Here is a 17236-nt window from a genome sequence, read left to right as displayed (position 1 = left end):
TACTTTGAGTATTTCCATTTTATGCTACTTTCACTCCACAACATTTATTTGATGACTTACTAGTTATTTCCAAGATTAAGATTTTACATACAGAAAATATGATCAAAAAATATCATGTATTGTTAAAGAGTTATCTCCCCAGCAGTATCAAAGTTAGTATAAATATAATTTCAAATAAGCATGTTCAACCAGTTACGACATTAAAAAGACGGTTTCATGTTAACGCCTCAATAATAATGATCAAATGCTGCATATTACTCCTGTACTTTAAATAACCACACATTTTCTACCAAAGTTTAGGGTGTCACATGTCGGATTTCTGTATTTGTTTTTGTTTTGTTTTTTTACCTGCTCTTCTTCTTGGTTTGAAGAGGGCAGTGCTCCATTGGAAAAAAGAAACATTTTAATCTAAATGCGATCAGAATTTGTGCTTATGTTGCCGCACGAAGCGGATTACCTGTGTTTTTTTTTAGTGTTAAACTCTTAATAAATATAACCCAAGAATTTTTTTTTTCCAAACTTTAACATGAGTATTTAAGACTCTTTAGACTAATACTTATGATTTGAAACCAAGTTTCAGTACAATTTTAAATGCAGGACATACTAACAGAGTGTTACTCAAATAAAGGATTTGGCTACCTCTTCCACCACTGTTTGAGTAGATATCAGAAAGGCATTATAATTTCATCTTTGAGTTTACTGCATAAGGAAAAATACAGATTTTCAGCAGGAAGTGTTGGCCTCCATCACGTTCTTTCAAGGCACCACTATTTTTCTCTGGAGTTTGTGCTGTCCTCACTCCAACAAAAACATACTGGAATTGGTGATACAGTGCAGTGAGACAGGAGGACAAAGAAAAACGGCCTTTTGCTTTTACAAGATAAGAATATTCCACACAATGGAAAACTGAAACTAATTCAGATTTCTTCACTTTGTCTATTTGCTTCAGCTGCCTTTGGAGTTAACATCTACAAGTTAGGTACATTTATGTATCTCAAACTTGTCAACACCATTTCCTCTGATGTGTTATCACCCATGGATGGGAAATAATACCTAGAATATTAAGAGCTATTTTACAACTTTTTTGAATCCCCTCTGTAAATGTCAAAGTTAACCAGTAAAGGTGATAAAACTTTTGACAGAACTGCACAAACAGCAGAAATTATCACCCAGATTCTCTGTCGCTGTTATCCCTCCTTTCCCCTTCCCTCCAACTTTATCGCGTTTAGGGAAATGAGCGGAATTTAAAGCCAGTCGGCCTTAATTGTGTTCAGCTGTTTCTGTTTCTGTCTTTTTGGGGGGTGTGGGTGTGTAAGAGTCAAGGGACTGGAAGTGTGTGTAGGCGTCCTCCATTTCTCACGAGGCAGGTTGAGGGGCTCATACCCTCCAGTGTTCGTGGGACGGCCGGTGTGCAGAAAGGAGGGGAGGTGTTGCACTGTGCAGATGGATGGGGAGGTCCAAGAGGAAAAAAAAACATAGAAGGATGTGGTGCTGCTTACACTAGCAACTATATCTGATATTCTTTTATTCCCTATGAGCACAAACAGTTTGCATTGGCTGGTTGTTTTTTTTTTAAGGTATCAGGTATCATTACACGCATACCTGTACTACACAACTACTGGTGAAGGCTTTTGGAGAAGTACAAAGCTCATAAAAATGGATAGCCGAACTGCTGAAAACCTTTAAGATTTATTGCTCCAGGAAAAGGGGAAAATTGACATGACTTCAATGACTAGAGCTGCTTTAGTTTTCCTTTTTTTTCTTCACTTTAGGTTCCCAAATGAGTAGAAAATTAGATCATTAAACCAGTATCAAACACCGGCCACATCTAAGGCTGTCATTCTTCAACTGTCAGTTTTACCCAGAAGCTCTTTAGATCCCTGCCACCGCCACTACAAACAGCATTTACAACTCAGTTTGAAAGGGAGCAAACCATAATCCACAGTTTCCCAAACATGTGTTGCCTCAGCATGAGTACAGAGTCACTTTGGTCACTGAGGCAAGACCACTCACAGTCACTATATCCTGAAGATGAACTGAGTAAAACCAGAGGGAGGTTTATGAGTAGGAATATTGGTAAGGGTTTGTTTTTTATTGCATGAGAATCTGATAATACTAACTTGAGATGGCTTCAGTGCAGCTTTTAGCTCTCAAGTTACAACATAGAAGCTGCTTTCTGCTGATACAGTTTTCAATGTCCTGTATCCAGCTGTGTAACTGCAGCTTCTTGTTGAGGGTCAGCATAAGTGAGCCAAAAACCTTGACAAACTGTTTCTGTCAGATTTTGTAATAACAAATGATTAAAACCTCTTTCCTGCCCCAGTCTGTCCAGAAAATATCATGACACAAGAGTTTTTGGGTTATTTCTGTGATGGTCATATATTTAGATTTTTTTTCCGACTATTTAGTGAGTTAGAGCAGCAGAGGTCGAATTTGGATCAAATCACTACGTGTAATATGAAAGGGGTCACTCATAATGATGAACCCACAGTGAATTATCACCTGACCCTGCTATTCCCCTCAACTCTACTGAGCATTTTAGTGCCTTTTAGCATATTGTTTTGGTTTTACATACCACAACTTTACTGTTTGGACTCAGTCACTTTTCTCAGTGACAGCAGGCAGCTCTTTTCAGAAAAAAAAGCTCTGATAAATCCACTGCACACTACCTGCCTAGCACCAGATGACAGACAACAAAGTTAGCAACTAGCTAATGAGCATACATGAGCATTTAGCATCTAATGAGACCAAAACATAACAGTTTAATAAGATGATTCTATGTCAGTGTTGTGTTTACAACTTGTTCTGCTGCCCCCAAGTGGCAAAAAAATAAATAAAATCGAAGTGTCATGTTACATATGCCACCAAGAGTGGTTCAACAAAACAAATAGCAAACTGTGTTGCAGTGATATTTTAACACAAATGAAGACGTGTGAAGGTTAACAAACTAGAGGTCTAACTGTCTTTCTGCCTTTTACAGTCTGAAAGATGGATTATTACATCATTATTATTATTATACAGGCTCCATAAACAGACAGTACACTTAAGCATTTCCTGCTTACAGTAACTCACATATTCTGACAGCATGTTGGTGACATGTCTGCTATCCCAGCCGAGATTGCTTTCCACTCAAGAGCCTTCAGTTCATCCATCATTGTTACAATTCTGGTAATGTACAGTATGCATATTAGTCATGTTGGAGTTGCGGGAGGGTGTGGGGTTGAGGCCTCCTGGGGTGGGAGCAGTGCATCATGGGTCTGCTGCCGAGGGACCAGAAGGTTTCCCTCAGGGGGGTTCGTCTGTCCAAGACGGGTGATAAAAATGGAGGTTTGTTTTAACAAAGACACAGTGGGTCATTTTTTCCCACAGTACTCGCCAAAGTCATGCTGTTCAAAAATACGTCACGAAACCTTGATCCTTCTAAAAACAGATAATAAACTTGGATGACGAATATGGCATGGACATTTATTCTGCCCTGTAGCTATTCCAGTGACATGATTTAGTACATGTCCTAATAGAATTGGTGTTTAGTCAGTGATAGCTCATGTTTTGCTTATCTGAGCTATAATTGTTTGCTTTGGAAAGAAGGGACCACTAAATTGGAATTGTTTGTTTTGTAGATCACAGCTTCCTGTACACTTCAGCAGAGTAAACATCACTGTCTGTGATGTAAGACTGTGCGTGCACTCCTTATGCTGCCCCACTCTGTATACTTTGATGTGGTGTGTCCCATAAGTTGTGTCCCGTATGTCTGCAATCTTCCCTTGCTGTTTTTTTTCCACTGTCTGGTGCTTTGTGCAGTATTCTTGTGGTGTGCCGATGGTTTGTCATTGTCATTTTGCATGTTGACTGTTTTTTTCTGTTTGTTTTTGCTCTTCATTGTCAGTTTTTCTCCTTTCTGGTTGGGAGTTTACATCTTTTCTGTGCAGCTAGTTATTTAAAGCAGTTTTCCTCTTTGTAGAAGTTTCATTATGTGCAGTCGGTCGTCCACTCATTGTGGCATCTGTTGTTGTCTCCATGAGTTCTGGTTAGTGGTCGAGGTGGTCTGCTGTGTCACTGATGCATCACTTTTTTACACCCACACAAGGCCAGAAATTTTCCCCATACAGGAAGTCAGAGCTCTCCAGCTGCACTTCAGGAGGCTTTTTGGACATCTTTCTTTTGTTATAAACTGCACTTTTTCCTTCTTGTTCCAAGTGCAATCTTTCCCCTCCCTTGGGACATACTGAAGCAAACAGTCAGCTGAAAATGTGATGTGATGTGAAAAAGCCGTTCCCACCTCAACACGGACTGCTTCATCATTGCCAGATGTTTGAATCAAACATGCAGCTACAGTATATATATAGATAATCCCAGAAGTGGGATTAAAGGCTGCTGAGGGACTTGAGTTTACACACTTGAGCCGTATCCTGAAGCTGTGCGTGGGCCACTTGCGTCCCGCTGAGGTCAATTTTAGCATTCTTCCTCATTAACTGGTGACACTTTGAGTGCAGCGGGGTTGTTTATGAAAATCAGGAAGGGTCAATCAGCCACCAAATTCCCAGCATCACTGAGAAACCATGGGATCACAGTTTATCCATCACGGTGATTACTGTGCCATCACTTACATAAACACTGGTTCTCTTTCAGACCTCCATGATCATTGCAAGGATGGAGTATCCCATTTCAAAGATTGAAAACACAACAATAAACATCTGTGTTAGAATAATGTTTTTCAGACCCCTCAAATCATCCTGAAGACCCTCTACAAGATCTTGTAGAGGGTCCTCTGACCATGCTCAGATCAAGAACAATTTGACTTGATTTGTGGATATTGCTAATGTTTCTTACCGTAAACTGTCTCAAACATCATTTTATTGTCTTTATGGTTTAAACAGAAATCAGATTTGTGTTTAAGGGGTCAAGCTACTACCAAGTGTTTTAAATAAATGGGAAAGAAAGTTGTTGTAATGCTGCCAAACCTTCTTGACAGATTGTGTCCTTACCCTTTTAATGCCTCATAACATGCTCTGTTCCCTTCATGCACAAAGATCCAACCAGGACACAAGAACAGCTTTGTTTAGAACTACAAAACATTGTCTCTTTACTTAAGTGGAGACACTTAAAACTTGGATGAATCTCCTGCAGTAGCGTCCACTCTCCAAACTCTTTTTGAAGCAGTCTAAAGGCTCCTTTGGCCCTCTGATCTTAGTCAGCACATCCCATTTTGAGGGTCAGATTCCTTCTCAAGTCCCCCACTGCCAATCCGTCAACATTAAATCTCATCGTCTTACAAAAGCCAAACATTATTTTTCCGCCCCTTTCAAAGACCCAAAATAAGACTTGAATGCACCTATATTCTTGTTCAACAAGGGAGGTTTTATGCTGTTTGATCTCAGATGTATATTAATATCCTGCTGTAGCCCTAACGTAGCTGTTGTTTTTAGCAAGAATAGCATCAGCAGCCAGTCACAATAAGATGTTTTATACATACATACTGCCAAGTGACACATGCCTTTGGCGTCAATGCCTTTGGCTGTTGTCACTCAAAGTCATCATCAGTGACACTGAGGTTATTGGTACTCCTAAGCGCCAAAGTATGGCTCCTCAGAGGATGGTCGCTCGTTGCTGGGGGCCCTCGGGGATGAGTGCGACCCCTCTGCTCTCGCCGTCATCACCAGCAGGGTCCCAAGTGTATCAGCGGTCCTGGGAAAGTTCCAGAGAAATACTGTGGGAACGTGAACTGTACACAGACACCAGCGACAAAAAGACCAAGAGGGGGAGAGGTTTGTTTGTGTGTGTGTGTGTGTGTGTGTGTGTGTGTGTGTGTGTGTGTGTGTGTGTGTGGAGGTAGTGGGTGAGGGAAGGGGAGTTGGGGTTTAATACAGCATGTGCCTGTGTGTACAGTATGTGTGCTTTAGCGTATGCTGGCAGGCACTGTGTGCCAGTAAGGATGTGTATGAACTTCGACACAAAGAAAAAAAGTCTCTCTCTCTCTCTTGCTCTCTGTCTGTCTCTCTTTCACCCCCTTTTTATTAGAACCAGGAGGCGGGGGAGGAAATGGACGAGTCATGTTTTTGGAGCAACTCAAGAGCTTTTCGTTTTGGGAGCGGAAGTGCCAGAGGCAGTTAATTTAGAGAGACAACGTGTATCTGGTTTGAGTAACTGGCTTTGGGTTAGTCATGGAACATCTTGAACTTCACCACCACTACTAAACTGACCAGATCATAAATCTCTTTAATGCCTGGAAATTATCTATTAAACAAATGACTTCAATACAGTTTATTCTGTAGGTTTTAATCTTAAAGGTGGTGCTGGCAAAAATGTTCCACTAACAACTTAAACTAAAAGAAAACTGTGTAATTTCAGATAACATGAAGAAATGTAATCTAAAAAACATATCTGCAATTACATAATGCATTAACATAGTCCAAGTTCTTAAAATAGAGATTGTAAAATTGGATTGCATTATCGCGTTAAAAATGCTAAATGGGGCAAGATTTCTCAACATACATTTCACAATTTTTCCACTGGTTCTCCTCCTTCACTTCCTCCTCCACCCTCGCTCTTCCCAAGGCGCGCTCTTCCGCCCTCTCCCTCTTTCCCACCCTCTTGCGTACAGGCCTGTGATCCATCCTTAACTGTTTCCAGACGTCTGTGTGCTGCAGGCCTTAACCCCCATCCCAAACATAACAACAAACCACCCCTCCCCTCCTCAATCTTTTCCTCTGGCTCCTGACTTTGCAGCAAAATTCAAACATTTGAAAATCTTAGCAAACAGTGCTTAATGTTGGGGATGGGCTGATGCTAAGCATTGGTCACCTTTGACCTCAATAACTATTGAATAAATTCTGAGATGTTGATATCAGGTTAGAGTACAACTTGATATCCCATTACCATTACAAAAACCATTGCAAACTTTCAAAACTCTAAGTACGTTCCTGTGTCAGTGGCTTATGTGAATGCCCTCATTTTCACTTTTGTTTACACCAGAACCAATTAATGGCTCAGCACGGCGGTAGAATAGCTCGGACGCAGCATTGTTGCCAGTGAGCGTGTTAGAAAGCTGCACACAGTGACCCGTTTGTTAGTGGGCAGAATGCTGGTGAACCAGGAACAAAAAGAGCCAGACATTGTCGCTCTGTCCTGGTGCAGCGATGCATCAAATACCTCCAGAAACGAGCTGCTTCTGCACCTTAGATTCTGTGTGCTGGCAAGAGACCGTTAAAAAAAGCAGCTTGACAACAAACTCAATACTTTGTCTTGTTTCCATTTGTATAAGCAGAGCATAGTTTAAAGCCATTTTCTGTGATTAGAAGCAGATTGCTCTGACATGCAGCTCTCCCTTAACCTTGCCCTCATGGGTCTCATGAGGGCAGGGATCCTTCCATCATGATATAAAGCCCACTCACTTGGAGAGATGTGGCAGGGTTTTGTGGTAATTGGGGCCAACATAAACTAGATTTTCCGGTTGTTTTGTTCCTTTTCACTGAATTTTATTAAACATTTTGTGGACCAAATGATTTGGTTTTTTTTTAAATTAATCGAGACAATGTGTGAGGCAAAATATCTCCAAAAATGCCCACTCAAAAATGTTTTCTGCTTATTGTTGCTTCACTTGGATGTTTGAGCTTCACTGAGTAAAATGATGTATGTGCAGAGTTTGACACTAGAAGGCTGTTTTCAATCATCTGCTGAGGAGGGAAGTTTCTCTGTGCTCACCTCAAATCTGAGTTTGAGATAAAGATGATTTGTGACAACACAACTAGTTTGGAAGCCAATCATGGTCTAGTATGCATTTTCATTTAAAAAAACATATCAGACACACATTATTACTCAAAGCAGAATATTCTTATACGTCTTATAACATGTGTTATCTCATCTGTTTGTGTGCAGAATTGTTTGAAGGCTTCCACCATGAGAAGTGTGACCATCTGCACGCTCCATCTGGCCGTCACAGTTACAGGTGAGAAACCAGTTTCAATAAATAAACAACAGAATGAAAATCTGTAACAGGACCACAGGTGGTTTTGCAGGGAAACCTGGAGTGTGATGCCAAACCTAGACAGGGTATTTCACACTGAAAGAAAAGTAATATTGGCAAACAAGATTTTTTTTTTTTCTTTTTATAACATGTCAAAATGACTTTTTTTTATGATTGAAAATAGAAATAGCTCAGTTAGGGGACAAATTATTTCAATTATTCCACCTGGCCTGTAAGATAACACAAGACCTTGATGTAAAGGACAACTGCTGCATCCGAACTGTCATTTTAAATACATCTGTCACTGACAAGGCGTCATTATGCTCCGACTTACCCGCTCCAGGCAACTCATATCCTTCATCATTTAAAGAAAGAACAGGATCTGGCTTGTATTGTCGATTTAACCTCTGACCTCATGCTGCTGTCTTTTTGACCTCCAACCTGACCTCTTTCTTGTTGTGTCAACTGCAGCTCTTCTGTATCTCTGCACTGAGTCATGTTGCCTGGAGATCTCACCTGGCGACAGAGAGCTCGTCCTGGCTGAGGGCTCCCATCTCACTCTTTTCTGCTCCGGCTCAGAAAAGGCAACCTGGGTATTTAAGAGGAACGACGTGACAACTTATTTTGTGAAACCAGATGACAGCAGCTACGAAATCAAGAAAATCAACACCACGTCTAGCGTTTTGAACATGTGGAACTTGAGCTGGAAGAACACAGGGGTGTATCAGTGCAGTGATGAACACACTGGAGAAACAAAGGAGGTGGCTGTTTTTGTCCCAGGTAAGACCAGGTTTACCCTTGATTCAGCATCAATGACACATTTCAAAGACTCAGTGTGTTTTGTCAGGTGGAAACATTAAAGTTGCTTATTCACAAAACAGATAAAATTACTTAATCAAATCCAAAATGTAAAACAAAGTCATGTCTCTGTCTGCAGACCGTGATGTGTGGTTCATTGAAAACTCTCATGGCATGGTAACAAAGACCAGTGAGGAAAGCACCATCCCCTGTGTGGTCACCAACCCAAACATCAGTGTCACCCTGTATGACAGGGACACCGATGTCCCCGTCAAGGGTGTGTATGTTCCTACTGAGGGGTACAAAGCACGGCTGGAGGACAGGACCTACATTTGTCGTGGAGAGCTGAACGGTGAAATTAGAGAGTCTCAGGCCTTCTACGTCTTCAGTGTTGTTGGTAAGTGTTCGATTAGAGAAAACAGCTCACCCCCATGTGTGCTGAAACTCCACTTAAATTCGCAGAACCCACAAACACACACACACACACAAAGATTTGGCCCCTTTAATTCAGTCTCTGCCCACACCCAAACTATTAAAGTTAATATCCTAATTAAAGCACCATAAAAATACCCATAAAAGGTCCATCATATTTGTCCTAACAGCTTATGCAGTATAACGTTCAGATTTACTCGCCAAAGCTTTGCACTATGAGTGCTTTGTATAATATATTCACATTTGATCAAATATGCTTTGGTCTACCTACAACTCTCTGGTGGAAGAGTTGCTACTGGAGGGTGTGCAGACAGCCAGAGCTCTTTTAGTGACGTGATAAAGAGGTAAATAATAGACTTTGTGTCCCAAAGTTTGGCCAGACAACACATTGAACAGTGCACAAGAATAAATTTGAGGAACATTTTGTACTTTTGTGGAGCTGTAAAGTTTTTGTTTACATGAGCCAGCTACCGAGTTCAGTGTTGACTTACATTGGGGTGATTAGATAGACATATTAATATTAGGGTTTATTTTTGAACAATTTAATGATTCATTAGTAGTTTGGATGATTGGTCTACATACTGTTTTGTACTACCTCTCTCTCATCAACCCCACACTCTCTCTTCCCTTACCAGTCCCAGAGACCATCGACGCCTACGTTAACGCATCAAAGACCGTCCTGAAGAAGGGAGAACCGCTGACAGTAAACTGCACAGTGCATGGAGTGGAGCTGGTGTTTTTCTCCTGGGATTACCCCAACAAAGAGGTGAGTAGGAGTGGAGCAGAACAAGCGCTTTTGTTCAGCTTTCCCTTCGTGATCGTTCTCCGGCCTCATGACCGAGCCCAAATTGCATCAAGATGTAGAGACACACCTCAATTTTTAATCCCCTTGTGAAATTCTACTCATGACATATGGGGTTGGTATTGTCATAACTGGTTCTTAAATGTAGAAAATAAAATGTGGGTTTATTTTTGGATCAATATGAAGATTCTTTCTGCAGATAAACTTACACCATGGAGAAAGATTTCAGCAAACTGTTGGCAAACTTTCTGACATATTTACTTAAAATAATGTTACTTAAGGTGGTAGCTTTAACACGTTTCATTGATAAAATGAAACACGATGAAGACGCCTGCTCAGCAGCTGCGTGGTGGTATCTAGAGGAATATAAAGCCTCACTGTGCAGATGTTTGATCACTTGTACTCTATTCATATTTAGTGTGATAATAAAATTGTTGTTTTCCTCTGTCTTCAAGGTTGTTGAAGTTGAGCCGCTGACAGATGTCCTGACCGCCACTATCATGCGCTCTTGCCTGATATTCCCTCAAGCTCAAATGGTCAACAGCGGAATCTACGTCTGCCATGTCCAAGAGGGTGTCCTAGACCAGACTGCCTCTGCCAGCATCAACATCACTGTGCTCGGTAAGACACACACACACACACACACACACACACACACACACACACACACACACACACACACACACACACACACACACACACATTCACACACAAACTAAAACAAACTGGAGACGGGAGATTATTATTGTAGTTTGCTGACAGAGAGAAGAGTGCTTATTATATAAACCTTTGAAGGTGAAAGAGGCGCATCTTTTGAAGGAAATGAAGATCAGTTTTATTTATTTCTGTTCAAAGTGTAAAATAAATCTTTGACACTATTTATGCCCTGAGTGATAACTTGAATAACAGAGTGTCAAACTAGGGGGCTCAGTACTCTATTTTTAGACATTTGGGAACTCACTCCAGGTAAACAAGTAGCATTTGTGTACATTTTGACTTCAATCATTCACATATAAAATAACAATTTAATACAGTTCAGTAACATGCAGTAAGTCCAGCATCTAAACAACTAAGTCCTCTTACAAACAGCAACTAGAGAGTCATTAAAAGCAGGATTCATCATAGAGAGCTTTCCCTCCTTGTTCAGTCTCCTGACAGCCACTGAATGTGTTTGGGACTGTGAATGCTTATTCTATCTGCAGCGAGGTGTGTTATGTTTATGAAATCCTTGAATAGCTTGAACCGCCATGCTCCATGGAGACAGACGAGGACAGTTTAGAAGAGCCTTTTGGACGTCTCAGTGGAAAAGACACACATCGTCTGGGCACGGAAGTTCAGCAGAGAACACTAGCACAGTCTCTAGTTTGGTGTATTGCTGTGTGAATAATTTGTTTATTTAAGTTGTTGAGCCAAAATAAATAAGACACAGTGCAGAAGATCAAGTGTATGATACGTACAGTATGTGGCTGACAATATGAACATTTTCCCCTTTAGAGCGAGGTTTTGTGGATATGAGGCCTGCTCAGCGACAAAACATTACAGCCAAGTTGCAAGAGAACGTGGAGCTGAGAGTGGAGATTGAGGCCTACCCTCCCCCTCAGGTTAGCTGGAGCAAAGACGGCACCACCATCAAGGGAGACAAAACCATCACAACCAGACAAGAGCATGAGATTAGGTGAGACTCTTCAGCTGTACCCTAACCTTAAAAATACCCTACATACCATAAAGAAACTGAAGACCACATACACCTTGATACATTTAAACAACTAGCACTGGACTTCTGTTAGGGTGACAGCCTCTGGAGGCGTCTAGCTCTTGTCAGTCATCACCAGATAAGGCCTTTGCAGAAAGAAACACAATACTCTCCAGAGGACTGCATCATTCATCACATAGCAACCATAAACACAAGATGCCTTTCAGAAGTCACAAACATTTCTCAGAAAAAAAGCCAAATCATGTTTTAGTTGCAGGACTGGTCACATATTTTTCCCAACACTTAAAATGTCCAAAAGACAAAATTTTATTTTCAAAATCATGAATCACAAAAATTGTATTGTCCCCAAGTCACATAGAGTAAAAACATACATGTTGCAAAAAAATATACATAGCATTAAAAATACATACATATACACAAAGACTTTATAGAAAATCTGTAATTCTTTACTACACATGTGATACTTTTGCACATTACCAATGATGCTGATTCACAGATAGAGAAACGAGCCTTCTCTTCACAAACACCAGATGCCACTATCTGTTTCTTGAATTCCTCACTATTTCTTCCCCCTCAGGTATGTCAGTATTCTCACTTTGGTGAGAGTGAGGACGGAGCAGAAAGGCCTCTACACCGTCCTTGTCACCAACGGAGATGACACAAAGGAAGTGACCTTTGACCTGGAGGTCCAAGGTTAGGGGCTCTTCAAAGAAATAAAATTATCACAGTGTAGAGGGAGTTTCTGTTGAGTTCTTTTGGCCCACAGGCCTCATTACTGGTCTTGAAACACAGACAAATCTAGCACAGACTTTGTTTTTATCCACGTCAGCAATGATTAATGACCGCTGCACCTCCTGTGTGTAGTTCCCTCTCAGATTAAAGACCTGACTGACCACCACCTCCCTGGGAAGAGACACTTGGTGACCTGCCTAGCTGAGGGGGTCCCAACCCCGACCATACAGTGGTACAGCTGTGACAGCATGCTCAAGTAAGTCACACCACCGCCCCTTCGCCACTGCTGCTGAACTGCCACACAGTGAACACTAGGGGGCTGACCATACACAGGAATTTATTTTACTTTCAAATTCTGTGCATCTGCTTTGACTTTGGACTCTTCAACATTGATCCCACCCACTGATCTGTTGCAGGTGTAGCAACCAGACAGCGATATGGCACCCCTTGATACCAGAGCCAGAGGTGCTGAGCATCCAGACAAACGTCAGCCACAGCGAGACTCGTAAAATCAGCCAGGTGCGGAGCCGCCTGACCTTCCACAAGCCCCAGCAGGTCACAGTTCGCTGTGAAACCAGCAACCAGGCAGGGCTCGTCGACAGGAGAGACGTCAAACTGGTGTCCAGCAGTAGGTGTCCTGTGAAGAATGTCACATTTTAGTGTACCACCCTAGGGTTAAATAATGAAATCATGATAAAAATAAATGAAAAAATTAAATAACACAGCTTGACAAATGCTTGGTGGTCAAGCTTAAGGCTATAGTTGAAAAGATTCAGTTCTGAAAAGTTTATATTTTAGAGACTCACAATGTAGTTTCCACCAAACAGTAAGACGTTGTGTGTTGTACTTGAGCCATAAATATCAGTCTTTACTCCTCTGTTGAACATATTTTTTTTCTAACTATAACTTTCTTTAGTAAAGCATTGCCATCATGTTTATAAAGTGCAGTTTTATGCCCGGTCAGAATTTGAGTTGACTTGGTTAAATGTGGAGAAATATGCAGCCTGTATATGTTAAATGGAAAGGGGCATATCCAGGGTAATGTTCTGTGTCCTTCTGCCTGTTGCAGCTCTGTTCTCCCAGGTGGCAGTATTGGCTGCAGTTCTAGCCTTAGTGGTCATCGTCATCATGTCTATCATCATCCTCATCGCTGTGTGGAGAAAGGTAAGACAAGCAGACTCACATGTTTGCCTGTTTTCGAGTTTCTTCTTTTCACAAGTCATATACAAAGTATAGTGAATGAAAATGTTGAAAACAACCCTATGTTTTGCTCTCATGTGTGTTTTTTTGCCTGTGTTATCAGAAACCTCGGTATGAGATCAGATGGAAGGTGATAGAGTCTGTGAGCCAGGACGGTCATGAGTACATCTATGTGGACCCTATCCACCTGCCCTATGACCTGGCCTGGGAAATGCCCCGAGACAACCTGGTGCTAGGTGAGTCCTCAGGCAAACGGGACAGATTAGAGTGTGGAGAGTTGGGGTTGGTCACAAACTGATGATAACAAGGCCCAGTAAAGCCCATTGAGACACTGTATGTGATATTGGGTTCTACAAATGAGCTTGACCTGACTTGGATGTAATATGCAATTAACAGACAGTGCAGTCATTTGTAAATTAAGTCACAGTCCTGCATTAGTAAAGTCAAAAGTAATGTACACAGCACATGAAAATAAGAAAGTACAGAAAGCCTTGGATATTCTTCAGAAAAATTATTATTTGATGCAGAATTTCTACGATAAATAGATTTTACAAATATCAGTTGATCGGTTATCACTAATCAGGTCAATAAAAAATGTATCAAATTAAAAAGGTATTTATATATAACTAAATGACACAACTGATAAATACCTGAACTAACATAGATTATGTAACATCCAAATAAATAGAGTATTTTGGGGGGGAATTTGAAAGTACAGGTTTTTGAAAGGAACGAATCATAGTTTTGGTTAGTTTGTGATTTGTTTGGTTAAATCTAACTTTCTTAACCTTCTTTTAATGGTCTAAGTAAATATCAATATAGCTTTTTTTCTTTGCTTTTTGCAACCTAGACAGATTTTTGATTCATACAAGAGCAAACTAGACTGCAGCCATGACCAGGTGACTTTAGTGCTGTGGGTGGTTTAGGTCGTCTGGGCGTAGTTGAGGCTGGAATACTAAATGAGGTTTGTTAAACCGTCTTCTTGGCTGTATTCCCATCTCGTTTTCAAAGCTCTTTTTAAGCTTTTGTCTCTGATGACATGTTGTTGGTAGTCAGCTGCTCTCTACAAACAGGAAGCTTCCCAAACTCACTCAGGACTACCATATGAAGACATGTTAAGACTGTCATAACCTGCTCCAAACCGGTTTATAATCTCACCTTTCATGAGAAAGCAATAATAATGTGTTCATGGTTATATTTATTAAACAGAAATGTTCTCCCCTCCATTTCAGGTCTGATGTGTGCTCTATTCAGACTTTGTCTTACTGAGCCCTTCTTTGTGTTTCAGGTCGCACTCTTGGATCAGGAGCCTTTGGCAGGGTGGTCGAGGCAACTGCATATGGTCTCACCCATTCCCAGTCCAGCACAAAAGTGGCAGTGAAAATGCTGAAATGTAAGACATACAATGTGAAAACACAGTAGAAAGCCATGTGTGAACAATGCATAGACCACAGTTGAGTCCCCCGCATAGCCATCAAATTGTGACACCAGCGCCATATTCCTGTGAGAACAGGGAGAGCCGCTCCCAGCTGAGCTTTAGTTTGGTTGCCAGTGTGGTTTGAGTTTCAGCCAACAGGTCATTGAGCAGTTTGGCAAGGATGCAGTGTGTCCTGGTCTCAGTATGTTCAGTTCTCCTGTTCTCATACCTACCTCACACTGCCTGACTTAAAAGGGGCCATATTATGCTTTGCCTTATTTTCTGTCATATATATATATAATGTTACAATGTCGGCTGTTCATATTAAACGTGGCCAAAGTATCAAATAATGAGGTAAACTTATGTAGAAGTAATCCCTTTGAGCAAAACGCTCAGGCTTCAGACTGCTCTGAACGTTCGGTTTCCTACATGTTTTTCTACTTTCAGCCCGAGCTGATGTCGGCTCATGACGGATTTCTTTATATGGTCATCTGCTCCACGCACAGCGCGTGAGTTCACTGCTCTGCGCAGCTAACATTATGGCATTTTTCCATTGTTTTGGGGGTAGTCACGCCGAGCCATGACTCAAGTTGAGCTGGCACGCTCTGAGTGTTTTTCCATTACACAGCACTGCAAAGTAAAATAAGTTGTTTACCTGTTTGATGTGTGCTGGTCGTCTGTCGCTATTCATCAAACAACATCATCACTGTGGCTGCTTCTGCTTGTACTATTCCTCCCTGCATTATTTCTAACTGATTCACTGAGCAAAGCTCTAAATATTTCCATATCTTATTGTGTCAACAGTTTTTTAGCGCTGCTAATGAAGCTCTGCTAATTTGGTGAGGAACACGTTTCATTTCCTGTAAATTCTTCACAATAAAACGTTATTATGCAATTAAAAGTGTTTAATATGAAGCAGGGAACTGGAGCGGGAAATGTTGGGTTTTCATCAGCAGTAACTTAACACAACTCTGATACGGCTGCTCCTAACTAGGCTTCCTTAAGCTCGGATCAGAACAGAGTGGGCTCATCGGGAGGGGGGCAGAGACAGGAGCAAAGACTGCCTGTTAGAGACAGGCTGAACTGAGGGGCTGCATAAAGGGCCAGTATAAGATAAATAAGGAGTTTTTTGAACTGTGAATCATGCAAAGCTACTCTAGTGGAGTCCCAGAATAAGCATAATAGGTCCCCTTTAACATATCTGTCTCTCTCTCTGTCTTCATCCAGCTACAGCCAGGAGGAGTGAGACTCAGGCTCTGATGTCAGAGTTGAAGATCATGAGTCACCTGGGTCCTCACCTCAACATTGTGAACTTGCTGGGAGCTTGCACCAAACATGGTGGGCATCATTATAGCATTATAGTTTGTTTATGTATTAACAGTCCCTGATATTAGTGGAGAGGAGCATAAAAAGGGAGAAGAGCACTTTCTTCACAGGAAATGCCACTGATGGTTTAGTTGGCTGGAGTGCCCACTTTGTAAAGGCAACATATGGGGGCTCAGGCATGTTTGTTACATGTTTTAATCTCCATTTCTTTTGTTCTTTGAATCATAAGACATATCTGCCATCAAAATTGCCTCTAAAATGGAAAAATTAAAAGAAAATGTGACATTCGCTTATTTCTGACCTACTACTGAGATTCATCTCTGAAGTGTCAAATCAAAAAGCTACAGTTATAAATTTGTATATGTTAGTATGTGTATATATAATGGTCGTATATATATATGGAGACAGAGTATATAATGTGTTTCCAAGTTAAATTGCTTAATCCCTTTAAGTGTTTTCTAGATTATGCAAGTTGAGTAGTTGAGTGTTGGCACTCACTTCAAAGTTACAATGTGCAGAGTTGTTATGTTTGTGCAATAGAGAGCTATTTTGACAATTTAACATATTGTACTATTTAAAAATGCCAGCCAATAATGAGACCAAATGCCCACAGCCTGTATGAACAGTTCATAGTGTATAAAATAGATTTTGTTCGTTTTTCTTCAGATAGAACAACAGACATTTTATTTGCACAGAAGCAAGTAAAAATGTGGTTTCAGAGGTTGACAAAGAAAGAGGGATGGGTGGTTCACCACTGACATTAACATTTTGTTGAAATGCTGCTCAATAAATACTATTTAGACTGGAAACACTTAGTTCCTTGTCTCATCAAATGATAAATGTCTGCCCCAC

General features: G+C 40.9%; 1 protein-coding gene across 2 annotated transcripts in view; it reads left to right on the top strand.

The window, feature by feature from the left end:
- Nucleotides 1-17236, top strand: part of pdgfrb (platelet-derived growth factor receptor, beta polypeptide) — a 35208-nt gene that overhangs the window by 8273 nt on the left and 9699 nt on the right. For both annotated transcript variants that reach the window (XM_042418628.1, XM_042418629.1), the window contains exons 4-16: nt 7876-7945; nt 8435-8743; nt 8901-9158; nt 9829-9959; nt 10451-10616; nt 11490-11670; nt 12287-12402; nt 12574-12697; nt 12858-13069; nt 13511-13605; nt 13745-13877; nt 14930-15034; nt 16286-16396. In XM_042418628.1, the coding sequence (XP_042274562.1) occupies nt 7897-7945; nt 8435-8743; nt 8901-9158; nt 9829-9959; nt 10451-10616; nt 11490-11670; nt 12287-12402; nt 12574-12697; nt 12858-13069; nt 13511-13605; nt 13745-13877; nt 14930-15034; nt 16286-16396 (1990 nt within the window). In that variant the 5' untranslated portion in view covers nt 7876-7896. The remainder of the gene's footprint in view (nt 1-7875; nt 7946-8434; nt 8744-8900; nt 9159-9828; nt 9960-10450; nt 10617-11489; nt 11671-12286; nt 12403-12573; nt 12698-12857; nt 13070-13510; nt 13606-13744; nt 13878-14929; nt 15035-16285; nt 16397-17236) is intronic.

This window comes from Thunnus maccoyii, chromosome 8 (assembly GCF_910596095.1).
Source record: "Thunnus maccoyii chromosome 8, fThuMac1.1, whole genome shotgun sequence".
Lineage (NCBI taxonomy): Eukaryota > Metazoa > Chordata > Actinopteri > Scombriformes > Scombridae > Thunnus > Thunnus maccoyii.
The sequence above is the reverse complement of the archived record's forward strand: the minus strand, read 5'-3'. Positions and strand labels throughout refer to the sequence as shown.